At 44.6% G+C, this 25,679-nt stretch overlaps 1 protein-coding gene and 1 long non-coding RNA gene across 2 annotated transcripts in view; both read right to left on the bottom strand.

Moving 5' to 3' along the window:
- Window positions 1-5,623, bottom strand: part of Gga2 (golgi associated, gamma adaptin ear containing, ARF binding protein 2) — a 36,333-nt gene extending 30,710 nt beyond the window's left edge. Inside the window, exon 1 of the mRNA XM_048460414.3 lies at window positions 5,429-5,623. Coding sequence (XP_048316371.1) covers window positions 5,429-5,528 — 100 coding nt within the window. The 5' untranslated portion in view covers window positions 5,529-5,623. The remainder of the gene's footprint in view (window positions 1-5,428) is intronic.
- Window positions 5,624-10,227: 4,604 nt separating this feature from the next.
- On the bottom strand, window positions 10,228-18,855 carry LOC148121481 (uncharacterized). Its single transcript, XR_015738436.1, has 2 exons — window positions 13,061-18,855; window positions 10,228-11,839 (listed from the first exon to the last, which is right to left on the bottom strand). It is a non-coding gene; the product is annotated as an uncharacterized LOC148121481 (long non-coding RNA).
- Window positions 18,856-25,679: the final 6,824 nt, after the last annotated feature.

Below are 25,679 nucleotides of genomic sequence, written 5' to 3'. Positions count from 1 at the left end.
GAAAGGAAAGGCCAAGCAATAACACTGCTGTCATGTATTTGCTTAGTAAGAAGTGTTCCTAAGATTTGCTACAAGCCTGCTCCTGCTCAGCTCTGGGTCAAAGGTATTAGCCATAGAGATTCTAGCTGTGAGTGAAACGGCTCCTAGAGCGACCATCTGAGAAGCCAAATGATCCCAGCCAGCTGCCAGCCCATCACCAGGGTCATGACTCTGTCGCTAGGCGCAGAGTGTGCCTGAAAGAGGAGCCTGAAGGCTAGAAGCTGCCACCTCAAGGAACCCAACTAAACCTCCCAGCAGTGCCCACTGCCTAAGGAGTTCTTCCCCAGGGCAACAAACCTGGGCCCTACAGCCCATCAATCAATCATTCAATTCAACCTTACAGGGAAACCTGCCAGGACCAGCAGGAATGCTGTAATCTGGACTCCAGGCTAGGAGAGCCGCTCAACTCTGGCTTCTGAAACAGAAATCCACTGCAATCCAGAGCCCCAGGGGTGGAATTAAAGTAGAGCGGGAAGGAAGACAGGCTGTCGCTTGGGAGCGAGTCCAGGCGGAAGTAAGAACAAGGGGTCCACTTTACACTTCATTTTTACGAGACCAGAGTTAGAATCCACAGTCAGAGACCGAGATGATCATGTGTCCTGAAAAACAGCACAGTACTGGCAACACTAGGAGCCAGCTACCTGGATAACACTGAGCTCATAGAGGCTCTCAGAGCTTTCCATTGGGGCAATGCTACATGTATGCAGTCATATGGAATAATGATAAATGAACTAGCTAGGATGGTGTGGTAATCAGCAATTCCAGCTCTCAAGAGGCTGAGACAGTTCAAGACCACCTTGAGTTAAATACCAGTCCAGCCCAGGCTACATAGCAAGAGCCTGTTGAAAAAACAAAAACAAAAACAAAAGCAAGCAAGCAAACAAAAATCCCTGGGCAGGAGAGATGGTTCGACGTGTAAAGGCCTTTGACACTAACCCTGATCACCTGAGTTCCGTCCCCAGGACCTGCATGGTGGAGAGAGGAAACTAAAGTGGACCTGTGTATATAGATAAAATAAATAAATATAATAAAAAAGAATGTTTTGTTTTGTGTTTTTTTTGAGACAGGGTTTCTCTGTTACAACTCTGGTTGTCCTGGAACTCACTCTGTAGGCCAGGTTGGCCTCAAACTCACAGAGATCCACCTGCTTCTGCCACCTGAGTGCTGGGACTAAAGACGTGCGCCGCCACCACCACCACCGGTGTTTTATATATTTTAGAGCATAGTTTCAGAGGCAGCTGCTTCGTGTTCCTTTGGAGAACTGTCCCTTCTCCAGTCCGAAGTTCAGCGAGGTCTCATCTCCATCCTCTCCCGTTCTACTGGTCTGGTACTCTTCCTAGTTCATCTTCTTGGTCACTCAGATTCCAAGATAGATGCAATCCAAGCCAAAAGGCCCGCGAACAGAACCATAACTTTTGAAAATCATGGTGAAATGACTTCTACTCATTCCTGTCCCGAGTATAGCAGGGAGCAGAGAAATGAACAAATCCAAGAAAAGAAACAAAATCTCAGTGACAGCATGGAGCTTTAGGATTGGGGCCACACCCATTCAAAGCCTTTCTTCCTTTCCATAACCCAGTTTATTGGGTACTTTATACACTATATTAAGGCACTATTTAAGAACTTTATAAAACTGTGAAGCCAGGCAGTGGTCTTTAATCCCCAACTCAGGAGGCAGACGCAAGCAGATCTCTGGGTTTGAGGCCAGCCTGGGCTACAGATCCAGTTCCTGGACAGCCAAGACTACACAGTGAAAACCTGTCTCAGAAAGAAAACAAACTTCGGGGGCTGGAGAGATGGCTCAGAGGTTAAGAGCATTGCCTGCTCTTCCAAAGGTCCTGAGTTCAATTCCCAGCAATCTCATGGTGGCTCACAACCATCTGTAATGAGGTCTGGTGCCCTCTTCTGGCCTTCAGGCATACATGCAGACTGAATATTGTATACATAATAAATAAATATAAAAAAAAAGAAAGAAAACAAACTTCATGAAAATTTACTAACGTTTTGGATACTCCAGCAACCCTAAGGGAAGATCCACCAATGGTTTTCTTACCCCTCTATCAAGACAGGTGAGGCATCCTCCGCAACACCTGTCCTGACCATACCTCGCCCTCCTCCAGCTCTTGTCTCCACATCATCCCACCGGTCCTCCATCCTCAGCACTCCTATGTTAGACCGCAGCACTGTCTCCACGCATATATGCTCTCTCCCCTCTGGAAATACTTGTAGAAGACAGAGGTTAATGATGCGGTATCTTCTCCATCGCCTTTCTATATTTTCTCTTTGTTTTCTGAGATAAGGTCTCTCTTTGAAACTGGAGCTCTCTGGTTTGCCTAGCCTGGCTGGGCAGCGAGGCTCTGAGATCTGCCTGTCTCTGCCCTCGACGGCTGCGTGCACAGACGTGTGTCATCATGCCTGACATTTTATGTGGTTCCCGGGGATCTCAGCTCAGGTAGTGACACTTGTGTACTAAGCACCAGCCACGTCCCTAGCCCCTGCTGTATACATTTCTGACGAGCACTCAACATCCCAACTGAGAGGGGAAATGGAGGTGTGCAGACAGGTGGCCCGATCTAACCCTCCCCACGCTGAAAAACTGGACAGGTCTGGAGACACCTTGGGGTGTCCAGACTGGCAAGGTCAGGTGTGTAATTGGCATCTAGTGGAGGTCAAGATGAACTTAAATGTTCAGTACTGCACAGGACGGTCTACCACGCACGGAATTGAGGCACAAGATGTCAATCACAGAGGTTAAAAGCCCGTCCCCAACACCGTGCAGACCAGCTGTGTACCTTCACATTTTGGTTTTCTCCTCAGACTTTTGAACTTCTGCACCTTCCTCAAGCCCGCGGCTGTGACAAGGACTGGCGCACGAGTGACTAGTTTGCATGTGCAACCACCTTTATCTCCTTCCCCAGACCTCCCCAAGACAAGCTGTTCTTCCTCTCTACAGCCACACCCTGGCCCCACACTTCCCATTCAGGTTCCCAAGGGCTTCAACACCTTAAAGCCCCTCCACAGTGACCGAACATGGTCCTAGAAGCCAAGGGGAGCTACCAGAAGGAACACCACAGAAGGAGGGGCTCACAGGCCCTCTCCATTATCCTCAAATTCCCTCTGGATGTCCCCTCCCCTTCCTTTCACAGCCAAGCACCATAAAAAAAAAAAAAAGCATTTGCATACCCACCCCACAGATTATCTCGCTGCCCTTCAACACGTTTCTCTTAAAGTAGTTGCCAACTTTGAAGAAACTCAAGGAATTCTTCATAAAAAGGTTGATTCTAGCCCTCTCAGAAAAAGCAGAGGGTCTAGGAACATTGTGATTCGCTGCTACCTGGCTAGCACTGAAGAGCCGAGCCCTTAGGCTGCCTTAAATACCCACCAGCAGCTGGCTCTTACCCTACCCAGCATACATGTTTTCCTCCAACTCAAATCTAAGCCTGTTGTTTCCCACCACTTCACAAACCTGTTCCCACCATGTTACTCAATGCTCTCTCAACAACCTTCTACCAGACTCAAAGTTCCCCTCCCTCCAGTCTCCATTTTGAAGCAGCTGTGGGCCACACCCCTCATTCTGTGGCTCTCTCCAGCCCAGCTGCTTTCCAGGTTTGCTTCTGTGCCTTCAGGCTACTGGTCTAGTCTGCTTGGGAAATAAGGTGGCTGCCCACTTCTGTTCTACACACACACACAGCAGCCTGGCTCCAAACCACATCCCGCTCTTACCCTCCCGGAGTCCACTTGAAGGCTCACAGAGCCTCTTCCTGACTTATCTTGCTTCACAATACATCTCTCCTCCTCACGGTAGGGCATCCATAATTACTTCTGACTCCTGAAACCAGAGATCCTTCCCATTCTTCATCTCCTGAGTCCATCTGTGTACCCTACAGGAAGGCTGTCTATGCTGTTGGCTAATCCTTTCTGGGTTTTGTTTATTTTTTTTTTGAGTCTTTTGTTGTTTATTTTGTTTTATTTTTTTCCTAGAGAGGGCCTCTCAATGTAGTACTGGCTGTCCTGGAACTCACTTTATAGAGCAGGCTGGCCTCGAACTTACAGAGACCCACTGGCTTCTGCCTTGAAAGTGCTGGGATTAAAGACTTGCACCACTATGGTGCGGCTCCAAGCTTTTTTTAATCAAAGCAATGCACATGCACCTGTGTTTACATTAAACCCCTCTGGTAGGCTCAGCTGATCCCTATACTCTTGATCCCCACTGTCAATCAGCCCTATTGCACCACCACCACCCTCAACCAATTCATCCTGTAGGACCACATGTGGGGCCTTTATTGGGCCACCTGGATCAGATTCTCTCCAACAGCTTCCCCCATCCGTTGAAATATAAAATTCTGGGCCTGCAACAACTCTGAAGATAAAAATTCCTACAACCAAGTCTTCTGACCTGAGTTCAAGTCCTAGGACCCACAAAAGAGTCTAAGGCGATAAACCGCTCCCCCTCCTCAGTTCTCTGACCTCCATAATCCAGGAACAGCATGCCCCACCCCAAATACACAAAATGTAATAAAAATATTTTTTTAAAATAATACAGCTCCTTCTACAGCATACAAAGCCATCCATGCTCTTCTTACTCCCATTAGCAAATTAGCCTGGGGTATCTTTTCTGTATTCCTTGCTATTTAAGCTCTGCACTCCCAGCCAACAGGCCTGCTCGCTCCCAGAAGGTTCTACATTCTCCTCCTGAGTTTTTGCAGTTTCCTGTCTGGAATATGGCCTCCTCCATTGTCCACACAAACACTGTATACCAGCTATGACCCAGGTAAACAAAACATCCTCTACTGGCTCCCCTCCTCCAGCTTCTGTTAACGAGGTACGGTTCTGGTACCCAATGAAAACGTCTTTGTGAGCACTGCCCCAGTGCACCCAGAACGCAGCAGAGCCCACACAAGGGGTGGATTCTTTATCCTTTCTGAACCTCAATTCCTCATATTAAGCGAGAGCCTTAAGAACCCCATCTCTAGGGACCACCATGAAGCTAGGACAAGGAACAATTAAATCTGGCCAGAGTAAACACGTACCGAGGCATAAAGGCTGGTTTTGCTCTTAAAGGCAGCAGCCACAAGAGCTCTTAGACTCAAGGATATGCAAAGAAGCTGCGCAGTCTGCACACTCGAGTCTGGGTTCGTAAATGCAGATTCCCCCAGGGTCTGCGACCAGACAGACTAACAATGGCTGAAACGCCTTCTGCACAGTGCTTGGCACAAGAGACCACTAGGCATTCGTGCTCCAGCTGTTAGGTGGAGCCTCTGGGCCTCTGAGCCGTGGGGTAGTCTGCGGTCCCCGGAATTCCCTGGACGCTCCTAGAGGCCCCTTCCACGCCGAGGAGGACAACCAGGGCGGCGGGAAGCGGGATCACGTGCGGCGCGATGCTACTCACTGAGCCACAGCTCCAGCGCCGCCGCCGACCCCGGGGCACCCTCCGCCGACTCGGTCCCCGCCGGGGCTCCAGTCCCCGCCGCCACTGCCGTCGCTGCCATCTGCCCAGCCCAGTGCTGCAGCCACAGTCACCGCTGCCCAAAACCTGAAGCTTCAGCCGCCGCCGCCTTGCAAGCTCCAGCTGCCGACGCGGCAGGCACAGAGAGGCACGTGACGGGGGCGGGACCCTACTGGACACGCCCCTTTCTAGTCCCAGCCCCGCCCCCATACCGTTCTTCTGGGCCGCCTCCAACTCACGAGGTCTTTTTGTGCAAGACCACTAGAAAGGTCAAAAACCAAGCTAGCAAGGTACCGTTCCCCTCTTCGTTCAGACGTCGGTTTCCAGATAAGATACTCTTGGCTAATCTGAATTTCAGATAAAGAATAAGCCTTTCAGCATTTTTATTTTTTCCACATTTGTTTTATTTTAGCATTTTATTCATTAGGGTCTTCCCAGAGCATCTTCCATTCTGGTTTCCACACTTTTATTTTCTACATGATACATTATACTAAAATTTATAAAACTCATATTTAAGAGAGAATACTTTTCTCAAAAGCAGGTCATGATTCTCATACCCTAAGAAGAGCATGTTAAATACATATAAACATACCCTTTTCTGATTGTTTTGGGTTAAGGTTTCCTGTAACCAGTTGGCTTTGACCACTACACTAGGACCCAGAACTCTTGATCTTTTTGCCACCATATTCCAAGCATGATTAAAGCAAGTGCAATCACTACAGCTTTGTTGTGGTTTTGGTTTTGTTTGTTTGTTTTTATTTATTATGTATACAGTATTCTGTCTGCTTGTATGCCTACAGTCAAGGAGAGGGCACAAGATCTCATTACAGACAGTTGTGAGCCACCATGTGGTTGCTGGGAATTGAACTCAGGACCTCTGGAAGAACAGCCAGTGGTCTTAACCTCTGAGCCATCTCTCCAGCCCTAGGTTTTGCTTTTGAGAAAGGGTCTCTTGCACTCAGTAGTCTGAGATGCTCTTGAACTATGTAGGCCAAGATATCCTAAAAACCCTGCAGTAATTCTGCCTCAGCCTCCCAAGAGCTGGAACGGCAGGTATGAACTGCCATGCCAACTTACACATGAATTATTTTATTTAACTCTTGAATTAAAGAAATCCAGAAGATGTTATATTAATATGTCCACAAGAAAAGCCAAAGGGTTGGGGGCTGGAGAGATGGCTCAGTGGTTAAGAGCATTGCCTGCTTTTCCAAGGTCCTGAGTTCAATTCCCAGCAACCACATGGTGGCTCACAACCATCTGTAATGAGGTCTGGTGCCCTCTTCTGGCATGCAGTCTCACACACAGACAGAATATTGTATATATAATAAATAAATATTTAAAAGAAAAGAAAAGTCAAAGGGCAAATCTGTATAGAAAATGGACTATTGAAACAAACATGCAAATTGGTACAATACTGGCTCCAGCCAGTGGAGAAAGCCATCTGTCCAGTGGACAGGATTAATGTGCATGTCTGGAAGCCAGAATAATTTTGCATTGCTGTCAATGATCTACTGCCGACAGCATGGTTAAGACTGGAAGGCAAGGGAGACTGTGCAAGGTTCCCCTGAAGCACCGGTTCCTCCCTACTATCCCTCACCTGTTATTCCCCACGCTCAATGCCACCCCCCCACAACACACACACATAAGGAAAGATTTTAATTTGTACAGAGCTGTGTCTCCAGCACATGAGAAAGTACATGGTGGGGCTGGAGAGGTGTCTCAGAGGTTAAGAGCACTGCCTTCTCTTCCAGAGGTCCTAAGTTCAATTCCCAGCAACCACACGGTGGCTCATAACCATCTGTAATGAGATCTAGTGCCCTCTTCTGGCCTGGAGGGATACATGCAGACGGAACACTGTAGGTACATAATAAATCTTTAAAAAAAAGAAAAGAAAAGAAAAGAAAAGTACTTGGCATATCAGTGCCAATAAGTATCTGTTGAACAGACACCTGAATAGTGGAAGCAGTAAGAGGAGACCTAGGACTTTAGGCATATCACAATCCCAAATATATGGATATCTATTTTTAATTTTTATGTGTATAGGTGTTTTGCTTGCATGCCTATCTATGCACCACATACATGCCTGGTGCCTGAAGAGACCAGAGAGGGTGTCAGATTCCCTGAGACTGGAATTGTAGACAGTTCTGAGCTGCCATGTGGGTGCTGGGAATTGAACCTGGGTCCTCTGGAAGAGTAGTACACACTCTTGACCACTGAGCCATCTTTCCAGCCCTATTTTTAATTTTTTTAACATCATACATGTATGTGTGATGTGGATGTGTTGATACAGGCACACACATGCCACCATGCCTGTGGAGGACAACTTTGTGGAATTGGTTCTCTCCTTCCACCCATACGTGCATTCTAGGGCTAGAACTCATATCATTAAGCTTGTGTGGCGATTACTTTTACCTGCTGAGAAAGTGAGATGGTTCCAAATATTTATGTTTAAAGGGACATTTTCATGTTGGCCATGGTGGTACACACTTATAAACTGAGCACTTGGGAGACAGAAGCAAGATTATGAGTCAGAGTACACAGTGAGACCCTGTATCAAATGAATAAATAAATAACAAAATAGTTTATAGCAATAATCACAGCACAGGGAAGCATGAGGCAGGAGGGTCCTGAGTTTGAGGCTAATCTGACCTATATCAGTGAGACCCCCAAATCAAGAAAAACAAGGCCATTTGATGTGTTCTACCTGGTTCAAACCAGTTCTCCTATAACCAACTCAGCCTGACAAGCTGCCATCCCTAACACCCTTCAACACTGGCAGTAAGGAAACTACACACATGTCCACGCGACAAGAGACCACGCAATTTGTGCCAGCATCTATGCTAATCTATCTAGTTGTTTCTCTTAGACAGCTCAGGCTGCTGCAATAAAATGTCATGTACTGGTGTATGTAACAACAGACTTAGTTTTCTCTGCTGACTGAAGGAAGAAGATCGAGATGCCAGGACCCTGAGCACCTAAAGAAGGCTCCCTTCTTGCTGCAGATGTTCTGGATTCTTCCTGTGTTGTGTTCTCGCTTGTGGAGAAGAGGCAGAAAGCAACTCTCTCGTCTTGTTTGTTTTGTTTTTGTTTTTGTTTTTGTTTTTTTGAGACAGGCTCTTATTACTCTGGGCAATCGTTTAGTTTCACCTCCCAAGTATAGGGATTACAGGCTCACACCATTACATCAGCAGAAGACCCCTCTTGTTCTATGGACATCAGTTTCATGACACCTAGAACCCTCAAGACCTTATGCAAACCTGATCGCCTTACCAAGGCCTTGCCTCTAAGATCACACTGGAGGTTAGGGCTTCAGTTTAGGAATGGGGAGGGGCATAGTTCAGTCTACATTATCCAGGTACGGAAAATTCTAGACTTTAATGAAAACAGTGTTGTCTTCAACAGATCCATCTATGTTACTTGATTTGGCTCTTTTGAGAATTATTTCCCATCTCTGTAAACTGTTGATAACTGAAAACAGTAGGTACTTATCATTACCCATAGACATGCAAATGAATACTGCCAGGCAACACACAACCCCCTTCCCCTGGAAAAACCAGTTCTGCAGCCGTTTGCATATTTATTGCAATATTTCTACAGACTGTTCTTTGGATTCTCCTTTGAAGCAGTTTTAACATATCACCAGTTTCTTTATCATCTCTCTTTTTTTTCCAGACAGGATTCCTGTAGTCCAAGCTAGCTTCACACTTGACTTGCAATGGAGGATGGGATTACAGCGGTACACTGATTACAGGGGTACACTACTGTGCCTGCTTTATGTAGAACAGGGGTTGAACACAGCTTTGTGCATGATGGTCAAGCACTATGCCAACTGAGCCCCAGCCCCCTTCATTACTCGTTTGTTTGTATGTTTGTTTCTCTGTGTAGCTCTGACTCTCCTGGAACTTCCTCTGTAGACCAGGCTGGCCTTGAACTCACACAGTTCTGCCTGTCTCCGCCACCAGAGTGCTGGGATTAAAGGTGTGCACCACCACCTCCCAGCCTCTTCAGTACTCCTTACAGTTCTCTTGAAAATTCTACAGCTGGGTACACGCCCCAGATCCCAGCACTTGGAGGCAGAAGCAGGTCAATCTTTGTGAGTTCAAGATCAGTCTGGTTTACATCGTGAGTTCTAGGACAGCCAGGCTACTAGAGAGACCCTGTCTCAAAAAAAAAGTGGGGGTGGGGGCTGGAGAGATGCTCAGCAGTTAAGAGCACTGACTGTTCTTCCAGAGGTCCTGACTTACAATCATCTATAATGAGATCTGATGATCTGATGCCCTCTTCTGGCATGCAGGCATGCATGCAGACAGAGCATTTATACAAAAAAAAAAAAAAAAAAACAAAAAAAACAAAAAAACAAAAAAACTTGTAATGCTAGGGCTGGGAATTTACTAGGGATGGGAATTTAACTCAGGAGTGGAGTGTATTGCCTAGCATGCATAACTAACCAAGCGCCAATACACACAAAAAAAGTAACAGTGTGTGTATGTGTGTGTGTGTGTGTGTGTGTGTGTAAGGATCTCAGGGGAAAAAAAACTTTAATGCCCAAGGCTAGAACAGTTTGAGCAGCAAGATAAAAGGCAGACTCAGTGGCACACAAGGTTACATAGAAAGACCCCATCTCAAAGGGGAAAAAGTAGTATTGGATTACAACCTTTAGCATAAGATACATATGTACAAATCCATAGTGATCGAAATGGGTGAATGCATGGGGGCAGATGACACATTTCTCACACAAAGACTTTCATGTAATACATGTGATTTCTGCAACTACATGCCACCCCACAAAGAGGTAAATAGCAGCTGACTTCCAAAGAGTACAGCAGAAAGGTGAGGGGACAGGGGACAGTCACTCTACAGTAGAGAAACCTGACTAATGTTTCATCAGCTAAAGGGGTCAGGCTGGGCACTGCTAGATTATTTTTTAAAGCAGCTATATAAAGAGAGAAAGCAGGAAGAAAGAGAGGTCTGGCCTAACCTTAGCTGGGACATTAATTCACAGCAAAAGAGCATTTTATCACTCATGCGTGGATGACCAAAATGTTTACAGGGAAATATCTCTTCTGTGCGCAAAAATGGGTGGAAATGACTTCCCTAGCCTGCAAGGGAAGCTGGGAAGTGTAGTCCTTCAGCAGGAAACTATCATTCCTAACTCTCTGCAAGGATATAAAAAAATGCAAGACAGGAATGTTATAGCTGTTTTCTGCTGAGAAGAGTCTGGGGGTATAAGTGAGGAACGGAGGTGGGAGAAAGTGGCCATAGAGTTGATTAAGGGTGACAGTGACTGGTCCCATTGTCAAGACTGTTGCGCTAGGACTGGCGAGATGACTCAGTGGTTAAGAGCACCAGCTGCTCTTCCAGAGGACCAGAGTTCAATTCCCAACAACATGAAGGCAAAACACTTTATACATAATAAAAAATAAATAAATAATTTTTTAAAAAAAGACTGTTGCACTAAAATGAGGTAGCAGAGAGCTGCAGAGCATCAAAGGGGGAAATGGAAGAACATAGAGGTCTAATGTAAAGAATTTTTTTTGGCTTAGGGTATAACGGAAGAAGGTCCATTTTAGCCGGAGTTCCACTATAGCATCTCAAAGGTCTTTTTGCAGATGTCTCAGGAACAAGTGGCGCTGTTGTAGGGTGAGAGCAGTTGATAGCGCTTACATGGAACATTTTATTTGGGTATAGGGGGAAGTAAGTAAAGCTGGTTTGCTTTGTTTTGTTTTTGAGACAGGGGTTCTCTGTGTAGTGCTGGCTGTACTGGAACTCGCTCTGTAGATCAGGCTGTCCTCAAATCCACAAAGTTCCACCTGCCTCTGCCTCCTGAGTACTGAAATTAAAGGCATGCGCCACCATGCCAGGCTGTTAAGTAAAACATTTAAAAAAAAAATAACATAAATGGGGGGGGGACTGGAGTGATAGCTCAGCAGTTAAGAGCACTGACTGTTCTTCCAGAGGACCTGGGTTCAATTCCCCGCACCCACATAGCAGCTTGCAACTGTCTGTAACACCAAGATCAGACAAACATGCAGGCAAAACACCAATACACATAAAAAAAATGATCTTTAAAAAAAATAATAAATAAATAATTGGGTAAAAACATTAGTATGAAGATAATAAGGAGGAAAGAGGTGATCTGGGGAGGAATCAGAGTGGGAGGAAACCAGAAGGAATTTTTGTCTAGTCCCATTTCAAATCAGTTAGGCTCTGTTGGCCTGGAAGCAGCATTGTCCAAGGAGGGCACAGATCCCACCCTTAGTAGATCCCATCCTCAGATCTTGTCCGTTGCAACTTTGGAGTACTGCAGCAGGCAGGGAGTTGAGCTGGTCCTGAAGGATGTGAAGCTGGTCTAATCTGGTGAGACAGAGAGGTTAATTGATACCAAAGAATCCCAAAACCCATGTCCAGAGTGGAAAGACAAAGGACAAATTGGACGGTTCATGGTCCATTAGTCCCTTTTATAAGTCAGCCAAACTGCTTTTAGGGGGTTGGTGACATCGTTCTCTCAGGAACTGCTTCAAGGCTGGCAGAAGGGCCATTGGAGGAGCAGTAGTTAGAGTGTCTCAGAAGAGGGTCCAATCCAGGGCCATGAGAAAACTTAACAGTTGGCAAAGATCCAAAACAAAAGCTGGGTGGTTATGATATAGTCTATACTATCGACTCTGAAATTAGTTTTTGCTAAGAGGAAGAACTGAATGCCAGGGTAAAGAGCATGACCAATTGAACTTGCCTGCAGGAAACGACCAGGCACCAACAATGATGGGTCTTGACGTATACACCCTCACTGTGGTCAAAACAACTGTACTTTACCTCTGGCCTTCCAGAACCCATCGTCCCACAGTAATCATGAGAGAAACTTAAAAATAGGCACCAGTGAATGGACCTCCTACAAAACACCTGGCTGGTACTCCTCAAAACTGTCTAGTCTGTAAAACAAACAAATAAGCAAAAACAAGAGCAGTCTGAGACTGACACAGACAAGACAAGTCTGAGGCATTATTATTATGTGAGGTCATGGGGGAGTGACCTAGGAAGAGAGGAGACTGTAAGGAAAAACCTCGGAGCTGAGTGATAACACAGGCCTACAACCCAGCATTCAAGCATCTGGATTGGGAGTTCCAGGCTAGGCTGGGTGACAGGGCCTTACTCTTATAAAACAAAAACAAAGTAAAACCAAGGGATTCTAAATAAATAGACTTCAGGTAATAAAATGTACAGTACTGGCTCATTCACTTTGATAAATGTGCCACAGTGTGATGTAAAGACGAGGAAAAACGGGACTAGGGATGGCTGAAAGTGGTTACCAGGCATGCGCGAGGCCCTCCATTTTATTCCCAACACAGGTGCTAATGATAATAATGGGGGAAAAAACAATAAGGAAGCCAGATGTGTGGCACAGCGGCTATTCCAGCACTCTGGAAGCTGAGGCAGGAGAATCATCACATCAAGGGCAGCTGAGCTGCATAGAAGGACCCTGTCTCAAAATAACAAAAGGGCAAAGTGGTGATAGAATAATAGGAAATCTGTATTATCTTGACAGAAATATAGGACATCTGTATTATCTTTTCCACTCACTCCTGTTTGGTTTGGTTTTGTGAGGCAGGATCTTCACCTCCTCACACAATCTTCCTTCCTCGGCTTCCTGGAATTACAAGCAGGTGTTACCAGACTGACTTTTTTTCTTTTCCTCCTGACACAGTGTCTGAAATCTATAGCCCAGGCTGGCCCCAACTTCAAGGTGACTCATCTCAGTTGCTGGAGTTACAGACTTGTCCCACTATGCACAGCTCAGCCTATATTTCCTTTTAAATCATTACTGCTATGTGTGTGCACGCACACCTGATGCCCCAGTTGGTCAGGAGAGGCCACCGGCTCCTCTGGAACTGGTGTTACACAGAGTTGTGAGGCACCATGTGGGTGCTGAGAAACAAACACAGGTCCTCTGCAAGAACAGCAAGGCTCATAACAGTTGAGCCGTCTTTCCAGTTCTAGCTTTTTCATTTTGAAAAGCTTAATAGCTGAGTGTGTTAGTGCACGCCTTTAATCCGAGCATTCATCAGGAGGCAGAGGCAGGAGGATCTCTATAAGTTTGAGCCCAGCCTGGTCTACAAAGCCAGCTCCAAGATAGGCAGGACTACAGAGAGAGACCCTGTCTCAAAATAAACAACCAAAAAAGCATAACAATTACCAATCATTAAGGATAACAGCTGGATGTGGCAGCATGCACGTGCCTACAATCCCAGCACTGCGAGGAGGTAGGAAAGGGGAGCGTTTGAGCCTAGCGGTGGTGGTATAAGCCTGCAGTCCTAGGACTCAGGAGACAATGGCAGGTAGATCTCTGTGAGTTCGAGGCCTGTCTCAGAAATGAATAAAGGTAACGAACCCATGTGGGTGGCACATGCATACTTAAGGTCCTGTCTTATTTTCCCTCAGCATCCTCAGGCCTAACAGAACCTGGCACCCACTGTTTGCTCCATAAATGAATGAGGACAAGATTAGACAGACCCAATCAAGAGACATGAGGTGTTCTCTAGACAGAAAGATCCTTTGTCAGGGATATGCTACAGCAGCCAGCTGGGGGAACAGAGGTAGGGGGTGGAGCTCATCTTCCGGGGTTAGAATGAATGGCTGGGACCCCAACAATTTGCCCAGATCTGAAGGTAAAGTTGGAAATCCCAAAATCATCATAAAACACTTAATGTGTTCTGCTTTCTAAATTTAAAAACCTCTCAGTCGTGTTGTCACATGCCTTATTAACCACGGATGGCGTGAAGCTCCCTGGGCACTGCATGCCGGATTCTAACTGAATAGAATGGCTGCCATGGATCGCCACTCTTGACACCTGATCCAATTAGATGATGTATTTGGTTTTTTTTTTTCTTTCCTTTTTTTATTTTATTTGCGTTTCAAGGCAGGGTTTCTCTGTGTAACAGTTCTGGTTGTCCTGTAACTCGCTCTGTAGCCCAGACTGGCCTCGAACTTAGAGAGGTTCACCTGCCTCTGCCTCCCGAATGCTGGGATTAAAGGTGTGCACCACCACTGCCCAGCTCTTTTCTTTTTAAGTTTTTATTTTATGTGTATGGGTGTTTTGCCTGCATGTACATCTGTGTTTGTTCACCACATGTGTGGGATGCCCACAGAGGACAGAAGAGAGCACTGGATCCTCTGGAACAGTTACAGATGGTTGTGAGCTGCCATTTGGGTGCTGGGAATTGAACGTAAGTCCTCTGTTAAGATCAGTCAGTGCTCCTAACTGCTGAGCCATCTCTCCAGCCCCTTTCTTTTTTATCCCAGCCCCATTTTTTTTCTTTCCTTCCCCAGCATGAGCCACCAAGGCCTAGCGAGAAAGCGTGCTTACTGCCAAATGTGGGCATGGTGCAGATCAAACAGATACTTTTTTGCATGCTAGACAAGCATCCCCAGCTTTGTGTCTGAGGTTCCAGATACCTATGGATGACCTGTGTCTGAGTGTGTGCTTACTGATCACCTACTGTGTGAACATGCCATTGTCAACACTGGGGATGCAGGCAGATGAGCCTCCTGCACACGTGAACCTCACAATCTGACTCTAATAAGTGGCTGCAGAACTAATTACTCAGTCATTTCCATAATCAATTCCAACTGTGTACTGCAGAGAACCAGTAGGATTTATGACGGAGGAAGAGACTTGAGACGTCAGGGGCTTCCTGTTGACATTGGATCTAAGATCCAAAAGTTCAGCATGAGGAGACAGGGTGGGGGTGAACAGCATGAGCAAAGGCAGAAAGGAAGCAGGGATACCCAAGAATCTGAGGAAAGACCAATAAGAGGCTGGGACATGACAGGAATAAATGAAGAAGTCAGGAAAGCAAACAGGCGGATCTATCAGACCATTCAATGGCTGGATTATTGTTTTCAGTTTAAGTGTGTGGTTTATTCAACTAAGACTCTGAGGGTTAATTTTATATGTTAACTTGACTGGGCCATGGTAGCTAGTTAGACGTTTCTGGAAGCGATCAGAATTGGAATTGGGAGACTCAGAAAGTCAGATAGTTGTCTCCTATATGGGTGGGCTCATTCAATCTGTTGAGGAGCCATGAAGAATATGTGGAGTTGGTAGCTTGAGCTGGGACACTGCTGTCTTCTGCTATGGATGCTTCCAATTCAGGTCTGTGAACTACTTTGGCTTATAGGTGGAGATGGTAAGACCTTAGCTTCCATAATCACATGAGTTACTACCTTAAACCAAGTTTCTTTTTTTATTTATGTTTATTCATTTTACATACCAACCACAGTTCCTCCTTCCTCCCCCAAGTTTCTTTATAGTCACATGTCTACCTGACTCTGTTTCTCTGAGAACTCAAATACAGGTCCTCTTAGGCCATGCTGAACAAACTGTTTGTCACACTAAGGAGCCAACTTATTCATGTCCAATTTTGGCTCCAGGGTGCTCTGCCTCTAGTCTGCCCCTGCTCTAATCTCTCTTCAGCCTGTGGCCAAGAATAACCTTCCCAAAACAAATCTCATATCACTTCTCTGCTTTAAATGTTTCAAGGCTCTTTGCCTTCCTCGTGAATACCCAAATCCTTGTCTTTACTAAGCCAGCCCTAACTTGGTTCAGGTGCAGGCCCAGCGAAGCAGACCCCATTCCATATCTGAGTCTAACTGATGTACTGGAATCCTCTCTTTTCTAACATCGATAGGTACAAAAATAGGAAGTTGTGCTGGGGGAGGATGCCTGTAGAGCGATAGAAAACCACTCTCCCCCCCAGACAAGAGGAGGAAGTGGCAGTCGACCATGAGTGGAAGTGGCTGCAGATCTGTGGGCAGGAAAACAGCAGTGGAAGGACCCTGAGCCCTGGCTGATGTCACTAAGTCAACAGTTCCCACAGTCTAGTTTACTGCTGAATTTTCAGCTGGGAAAAAGAAACCATGTTTATGCAGGTTAGAAACTGGATTTGGGTTTCTGAAAGCTAGTACCCAGATTATAACTCAGCTCTCCCTACAGATTGAACCATCTTACCTGGCCATACTTCACTTTGGTCTTTCACAAAACCATTCCCTTTCAGGTATCAGGACTCAATACAATACATGAATAAAGAACCAGGCAGCTAACTACAACAGCAGATCTTGCAAAGGAGGACTTTTTCCTGGAGTGGAGGAAGTGATGTTGGGAGGCTATTGGGATCTAGCAGAGTTAAGCCAGCTGATGATGGCTTCTTCTGAAAAAAATAGTCTGACAGATGAAGGTTTCAAACATTTTTTTTTATTGGTGAGACTTTTAACTTGACTCTTTACTGTGTATCAAGCAACATACCAATTACTGTGTTTATAACCAAGAACAACAGACTTCCTGGCTGCCTCAATCTCAAAATTTTAAATAATAAATGCAAATTTCACACGAGAGTAAAAACTATGAAAAAATTTTGTTTTATTGGTGTTGGGAATTGAACTCAGGGCTCTGTGCACAGGGCTCTGTGCAAGAACCACTCTGCTATCCAGACACATTCCTAGCTCTAAGACAAAACTTAAGTTAAATAAAGTCAGTGTCTTAGTTACGGTTTACTATTGCTGTGAAGAATTAACCATGGCAACTCTTAAAAAAGAAAACATTAATTGGGGGTGGCTCACATAGTTTCAGTCCATTGTCATCATGATGGGGAGCACTGTGAGGTGCAGGTGGTGCTGGAGTTGAGTGAATGACTTCTTGCAGGCAACAGGAAGTCAACTGAAACACTGGGCAGTATCCTGAGCACAGGATACCTCAAAGCCTGAGCCCAAAGACATACTTCCTCCAACAAGGCCATACCTACTCCAAAAAAGCCACACCTCCTAATAATGTCACTCCTTATGAAATTATAGGGCCAATTGCATTCAAACTACCATAGGCAGTATGAGATTGAAAGTTTGGCTACCAAACTATATTTTTCTGAAATAGCCTCTAAACTCACTGAACAGAGAATCCTACAAGAGGAAGCATTCCTCTCTCACTACAGTGGGTACCCTGAAGATGGTGCCATTACCTGTCTGTCCCACTGACCACAGCTGACAGGACCAGGGGCAGACAGCTGACAAGGCCAATGAGATGCTCTCCTGGGAGTTTGGACATAGAACCTCTAGTATTTAATAGACAGTATAGAAGAGAGATGATTTAGCAGGGGCACTGAAGGCTGAGTGGCAGAGATGCAGAGAAAGCGAGTCCAGAGAGGGAAGATAAACACAAAGAGACCAATTTAAGAAAATGGAAGTTTTAGAGGAACAAAAAGAAGCTACTTCAGGTCCCAGTGGGTTTCAGGTAGATTCCCATTACTCCAGAGATCTGGTTGGAGTCCTGACTTTTGGATCTAGAGTTCTAGAATTTTCAATGCATTCCCTGGTGGAGTATTCCTAGTCTGCTTTATTCCTTGCAATCAAAATTACTGCTTCTAAGGATGACAATGCTGATGATCAGAAAGACTGAGAACGCTTATCTAAAAAACAAACAAACAAACAGTATAGTCATTAGTCAACAATCCCATACTTTCTCTACCTCAGCCTGACAGCCACTATTCTGCTTTGTCTCCGACTCATCCTTTGGTGACTTTGGCACAAGGTTCATCAGTGTTATGACATGTTTCAGAACCAATTTAGCATCCTTTGTTTGACATAGGGTCTCAAACAGCTCAAGCTGGTCTCAAAGTCGTTATGGCTCCTGGAGGGAGTTTTGGGGGAGACAGGGATACAAAGACTCACTGTGCTGCCTTGGCTGGCCTGGAGCTTGGCTCAGTGAGGAAAAGTACTTGTGTTAAAGTCTGCTGACCTGGCAGGATAGGGCAGTGGTGGTACATGCCTTTAATCCTGGCACATAGGAGGCAGAGACAGGTAGATCTCTGTGAGTTCAAGGTTAGCCTGGTCTACAGAGATAGTTCTAGTCCTGAACAGTCAGGGCTATAGAGGAAAACATTGTCTCAAAAATAGTCTGGTGACCTGAATTCAATCCCTGGAACCTCAGTTGAAGGTGAGAACTGATTTCTGAAATCTGACCTCTGACCTTACAAGTATACTTGCACAGTACACAAATAATTTTAAAAAATTAAATAATTCTATATGGAAGATGACCTTCAATTGCTGATTCTCTGGTCTCCACCTCCAAAATGCTGGGATTACAGGCCCAAAACACCATACAGGGTCTACTTGGCATTACAATACTTTGGAAACACATTCTCATTCCCTGAGCACAAGCCTATGAGTTTCTGTATTTTCTCTATTCCCTCACCATCATCATCATCATCATCATCATTATTATTATTATTAAATTTTTTGAGACAGGGTCTCTCTGTGTAACCACTATGATTGTCCTGGAACTTGCTCTGTAGACCAAGGCTGGCCTCAAACTCACGGAGATCTGCCTGCCTCTGATGGAGGAGGGTTATCTGTCTATTGTGTTATTTTCATTGGTCAATAAAGAGACTGCCTTGGCCCCTTGATAGGACAGAAAATTAGGTAGGCGGAGTAAACAGAACAGAATGCTGGGAAGAGGGCTATGAGCCAGACGCCATGGAGCCAGCCACCAGGTCAGACATGCTGAATCTTTCCTGGTAAGCCGCACCTCGTGGTGCTACCACGAGATTATTAGAAATGGGTTAATATCAAGATATGAGAGTTAGTCAGTAACTAACTCTCTAGAGATAATGGGCCAGGCAGTGCTTAAATGAATACAATTTGTGTGTTGTGATTTCTGGGACTAAGCTAGCCATGCAGGAGCCGGGCAGGATGAAAAGCAGGCCTGCCCGTAGCTCCTCACTACAGATGGCGCCCACGTGGATAACTGCATCCACAGAAAGCCTGAGAAAGTTTGGGAAAGAATGGAGTAAAGCATGTTTTCTTGGTGGCAGCAATTTCTCGGGTCTGCTCTGCTTGCTAGAGGCAAGCAAGGCTTTCATCTAAAAGAGGCTTCCTGACTCAGCTTTAGCTGCAAAACTTTGTGGCTCTTTTAAGAGGTCCTGCCACGAAACACTTAAACGTTGATGAAAAGCTGAATGCACGCTTTTCGGTTTTCAGCCATAGCAGGAAAAAAGCTGTGCTGCTTTAAAATGCCAGCTTTCTGGGCCGTCCTGCCAGGGCAAACTCTGACTCTTTCAGGCTGGCAGTCTGACTGAGAGTGGTCTGTGAGCAGAATACTCCAGCTTGCTTGCTGGCAGGGACCTTGAAACGCCATAGAGTTGTGGCAGTAAAAGGCTCCAGTGGTACCTCTACCATGAGTCTGGAAAGCTAATAAATGGACTGGATCTAGCTGTCAAAGCCACAGTTTTAGTCCTCTCCTTAAAGGCTCATGTGGTCAGAAAAAAGAGAAATATACAGTAAAGAGAGATTCAAAGAGAAAAAAAACCTCTAAATATTTTACAGTGTGTTAAAAATATATATGCAGGCTAAAAGTTAAAGTTCTTAATGTAAAAAAAGGAAGAAAGAGAGTAGTTGGGTGTGGTGGTAAACACCTTTAATCCCAATGCCTGGGAGGTAGAGACAGAAGGATCTCGGAGTTCAAGGTGTGATAGCACACGCCTTTAATCCCAGCACTGGGGAGCAGAGACAGACAGATCTCTGTGAGTTCAAGGACAGCCTGGTCTACAGAGTTATTCCAGGACAAGGATATACAGAGAACCTGTCTCAAAAAGTAAAAGTAAAAATAAAAGAAATAGAGGTTAAAAATAAAGCTGCACAAAGATGGAAAATACACAGAGAATCTTAATACTGTATGCTATTATGCTCTCTTTGAATTATTTGAATGCTGAGGAAGGAGCAACAGCTGCTAAAAGACTTTTGTTTATAAATGCTGCTGAACTAATCCAAGATAGATATGTTGAAAATACCTTGACTTCTGAATTTGGATCTAAGGATGTGATGCTTTGGAAAGGAGGTTCTTCTTTTGTTTTCACAGAGGATGAGACCCTGTGGATTGCTTCTATCCCAATATGGTATGATAGACCACGTCCTCCTGAAAGGTTGCTGTGAACACCCTCAAGAAATTACTTCACCTAACTGCCAACTGAGATGAACCTGGCAGACAGGTTTTACCATGAAAGACCTGATTAACAGCGCCCCTATACAGCAGGAAGAAGTTTGGAGAGAAATAACTACGTCCATATTCCCAAATATTGTTTATAAATGTTCTTTTACATTTAAAGGGGGATATGATATAGATATGAATAATTTTCTTTGTTATGGATTTTAAGGTCAATTTTGTTATATGTATATATGTTTCTGATCTTGATTGAGGTATTGTGATTGTGTAGTTTATTTAAAAATGCAATGTATAATTAAAAATATAGGTTGTTAATGGTAATACTAGCTTGTAGTAATGTTAGTCTGATTTTCTAGAAGTGCATAGATATATTTCAGATAGACATTCATATCTTTCAAAGACTACAGAACATGGCATTTAATGTTTTAATAACGTAGGACTTTTCATGACAATGAGGCACGTCTGCTCCTGGCAGCACCAATCTACTTCAAGAGGAAGAAGGGCATCAAAGAGGCTCCTTATGGAGTTGGTTAGCCATTTGGGCAAGAAACTGTTCTTGCCTGGACTGTTGTATAAACTGGACACAGAGAACCCACAGAGAGAGGACTGCTGAACTTGCCTAAAGGTGAGATGATCTTTCGGGGTTCCTGATTCATGAAGGAGTCTGCGAGACATTCTGCAGGACACAGCAGATAGTGACTGAACTGTCTTTAAAAGTTCCTGCTTCATGGAAATGTCTGCTGGATATTATGGGCCTGAAGGCCGAAAATGGATGCCCCAACGATACAGAGGAACTTTGGTCACTGTCCAGGCAGCGAGATGTCTCTGTCATTTCTAGAGTTTTGGAAGTTGCTTACTTCTTGTTTACTTAGGTAATATTATATCCTTCTGGAGTCTTTGATGGAGTTAAAGAATGGATAGTCATAGTTATAGTTTTCCATTATTATGATAAAGATAGTTATAAATATTGTGACTGTAATTCTTGCTTGATAACTGTTTTGTTATGTGTAATTTTACTATGTTAAAATGAAAGCCTTTCTTTTTTGTTTAAACAGAAAAAGGGGAAATGATGGAGGAGGGTTATCTGTCTATTGTGTTATTTTCATTGGTCAATAAAGAGACTGCCTTGGCCCCTTGATAGGACAGAAAATTAGGTAGGCGGAGTAAACAGAACAGAATGCTGGGAAGAGGGCTATGAGCCAGACGCCATGGAGCCAGCCACCAGGTCAGACATGCTGAATCTTTCCTGGTAAGCCGCACCTCGTGGTGCTACCACGAGATTATTAGAAATGGGTTAATATCAAGATATGAGAGTTAGTCAGTAACTAACTCTCTAGAGATAATGGGCCAGGCAGTGCTTAAATGAATACAATTTGTGTGTTGTGATTTCTGGGACTAAGCTAGCCATGCAGGAGCCGGGCGGGATGAAAAGCAGGCCTGCCCGTAGCTCCTCACTACACTGCCTCTGTCTCCCAAGAGCTAAGATTAAAGGCATGTGCCACTACCACCTGGTCCCATACCCACCTTCTTTCTCTCTACTTTTTTGGCTTTTGTGGCTCAGGATGACCTTGAGCTCACTTTCTTTCTGCATCAGCTCCCACCCCCACCCACCCAAGACAGAGTTTCCTCTGTGTAGCCCTGAATGTCCTCTAACTCGCTCTGTAGAAGAGGATGATATGACCTTGAGCACTGGGATCAAAGGCATGTACCTCTATGTCCAGTTTACCGCTGCCTTTTGAAGGCTAGAATCACTGGCATGTGTCATCACACCTGACATAATCATTTTTAATGTTTCAAGAGTAGTAGTTCAGACGTCACTTAATTAAGAGTTGGGAGGGGGGGCCGGAGAGATGGCTCAGTGGTTAAGAGCATTGCCTGCTCTTCCAAAGGTCCTGAGTTCAATTCCCGGCAACCACGTGGTGGCTCACAACCATCTATAGTGAGGTCTGGTGCCCTCTTCTAGCCTGCAGACATACACACAGACAGAATATTGTATACATAATAAATAAATTAATAAAAAAAAAGAGTTGGGAGGGGGCACTGGAGAAATGGCTGAGCAGTTAAGAGCACTGGTTATTCTTGTAGTAGACCCAGGTTTGACTCATAGCACCCACATGGCAGCTTATAGCTGGCTATAACTCCAGTTCCAGGGGATCAGCTGCCTTCTTCTGACCTCCACAGGACCAGACGTACACATGGCAAATGGACATACAGGCAGGCAAATATTTATAAAAAATTTTTTTTTAAAAATTAAGAGTTAGTCTAGGCATGGTGGCACTGCCTTTAATTCCAGGACTTGGGAAGAAAAGGTATCTCTGTGGGCTCAAGGCCAGCCTAGTCTACAAAGCTAGTTCCAGGCCAGCCAGGGATACATAGTGAGACCCTGAATCCTTAAAATTGTCACAGATCTGAGTTTAAGACTGCCTTATATCATATCCCAAAAGTTTTACTTAATTTTTCACAGTTTCAGTTTCTCCATCTATAACATAATGAAAACACAACAGAACCTCCTCCCTCAAACAGTAATAATACCACCTATCTCCTGGGGTAAGAGTTAATGAGTTAGGGACTGGAGAGTTGGGGCAGCGATTAAGAGTACTGGCTGGGGCTGGAGAGATGGTTCAGTTGTTAAAAACACCATATGCTCTTCCAGAATGACCTGGGTTCAATTCCCAGCATCCATATGACTGCTCACAACTATCTGCACCTCCAGTTCTAGGGGACCCAACACTTTTGTACATGACATACTTCCAGGCAAAACACTATTGCACGGGAAGCCAGACACTGAGCAAGCAAGACGTGACTGCCTCATCAAAAAAGGTACTGAGCCACATGGCTAATACAGACAAGAATAATGGGTTAATGTAAGATGTAAGAATTAATTAATAAGAAGCTGGAGCTACTAGGCCAACCAGTTTATGATTAATGTAGACCTCTGTGTGTTTCTTTGGGACTAAACGGATGTGGAACTGGTGGGACAGAAGACTCGGTAAACAAACAAACAAAAAAGGGTACTGGCTGTTCTTTCAGAGGACCCGGGTTCAATTCCCAGCAGCTCACAACTGTCTGTAACTCCAGTTCCAGGGAATCCAACATGCTCACATAGACATACATGTAGGCAAAACAGCAACGTACAGAAAAAAACTGAAATAAATAAATCATTAAAAAGAGTTAATGAGCTGGGCTAACGTCCTAGCCACCAGCATTTGAACCCTGTGAGCCGTTGAGGTGGACGCAGCACACAGTCACTGATGTGATTATTTAGCTCTACTCAGTAGTCAGCCTCTGGAATTTCTTCAAGTACCTGGGGAACGTTTCTTACATTGAATATATCTCTGTGCAACCATCTATTCCTAGTGAGGGTTGGCAGCAGCACCTCTGGTAGCCCACCAGTCTCAGAAGCTGAATCTCAGGCTCAGTCACCCAACAGCTAAGGGGAAATCGCTGAAAAAAAAAAAATAAACACTCACTATCACTGGTATACCTGTCCCCACTGCAAGACCTCAGCCAAACAGGCTATCAGCTACCATTGCCTGGTTCCCATCTTAGTTAGGGTTTTTATTGCTATGATAAAACACCATGACTAAAAATAACTTGAGGAGGAAAGGATTTATTTTATCTTAGAACACTCAGGTTATATTTCAACATGGAGGGAAGTCAGGGGAAGAACTCTAGGCATGAACTAAAATCAGAGGCCACAGAGGAACACAGCTTCTTACTGACTTGCTCCTTACGGCTTGTGTGGCCTGCTTTCTTGTATCATCCAGGACTAACTGCCTAGAGATGGCCCTGCCCAGTGAGTGGGGCCCTTCCATATCAATCATTACTCAAGAAAATATCCACAGACTAACTGTATAAAGACATTTTCTCAATTAAGATTACCTCTTCCCAATCTGGACATGGTGGTACGTATGTTTGACCCCAGCACTTAGGAGTCAAAGGAGGGCAGAGCTCTGGAAGTTTGAGGCCAACCTGGAATAAAATAGCAAGTACCAGCCAGGACTACATTGACTTTGTCTCAAAACAAGATCACTGTTTCTCAGATATATGTAAGTTTGTGTCAAGTTAACAAAAGTCAACCAACCAGCACTGTTTTCTCAAAGATCTGGGTCAATGGTTTTTCCAGAGTTTTTATTTATTAATTAATTTATTTATTCATTTATTTATTTTGGAGGGGGGAGGCTCTATCTCCACCAAATTTAGACTTAATTTTCTTGCAAACGAAGAATATTTTTTTTTCTAAGCAAGGATCAAAAAGCTCTATTTAATCATTTTCTATACTCACCTGGGCAAGAAAATAGCAGTTATCTACTGCTAGGTAATAAATTAAATAAATTAAAGCAAGTGACTTTAAACGAACATTTATTGTCTCACAATCCTGGTCTCAGGTTCCAGAGTGTTCTCTGAGTACTGTGGCTGAGGGTCTCAGGAGGTGCTCAGCTGCAGCTGGAGGACCAGCTTCCAATAGGGTTCACTCACATGGCTACTGACAGGAGGCTCCAATGTCATATGGACCCCTGTGAGATGCAAGGGCTTGAGCTTCTTCATGACCTGGAAGCTGGCTTTCCCTGAGATGAAGATAAGAGAACCAGCGAGAAGCTGCAAGGTACTTTATTTTTTTATTTCTGTTTTTTTTCTTTTGTTTTTCTCCTATTATGAGTCACTTACTATGAATAATAGTAAAAAAATAATAAGTATTTTTCAGGGGCGGTGGTTTATGCCTAGGAATAGAGTTGCTGGGTCAGCTCTTTGTTTAGCTACTAATACGTGTTTACATTTCCATCAGCAGTATAGGTTCCAAGTTCTACATATCCACTTCAACATATTTTCCAGGTTTTTTATTAATTTATTTTTTTGTCATATATTATATTCCAACTGTAGTCTCCTCTACTCTTTCCCCAACCAATCCCCCTCCACTTCCCTTCAAAAACAGCAGGCCTTCCAAACATAGCTTATCAAGTTGCAGTAAGACGATGCACTTCCCCTAGTACTAAGGCTGGACAAGGTGACCTGCTGGGAGGAAACGTCACAAAAGCAGGCAAAAAAATTCAGATAGCCCCCTTTCCCACTATTAGGGGTTCCACAAGAACACCAAGCTACATAACTACCACACATTATGTAGAGGACCTAAGTCAGATCCACGCAGGCTCCCTGGTTCTTGGTTCAGTCTTTGTGAGTGCCTATGAGTCCAGGTTAGTTGATTCTCTGAGTTTT

This window comes from Myodes glareolus, chromosome 7 (genome assembly GCF_982192425.1).
Source record: "Myodes glareolus chromosome 7, mMyoGla1.1, whole genome shotgun sequence".
NCBI classification, from domain to species: domain Eukaryota; kingdom Metazoa; phylum Chordata; class Mammalia; order Rodentia; family Cricetidae; genus Myodes; species Myodes glareolus.
Note: the sequence above shows the minus strand (reverse complement) of the source record. Positions and strands in the feature narration are given on the sequence as shown.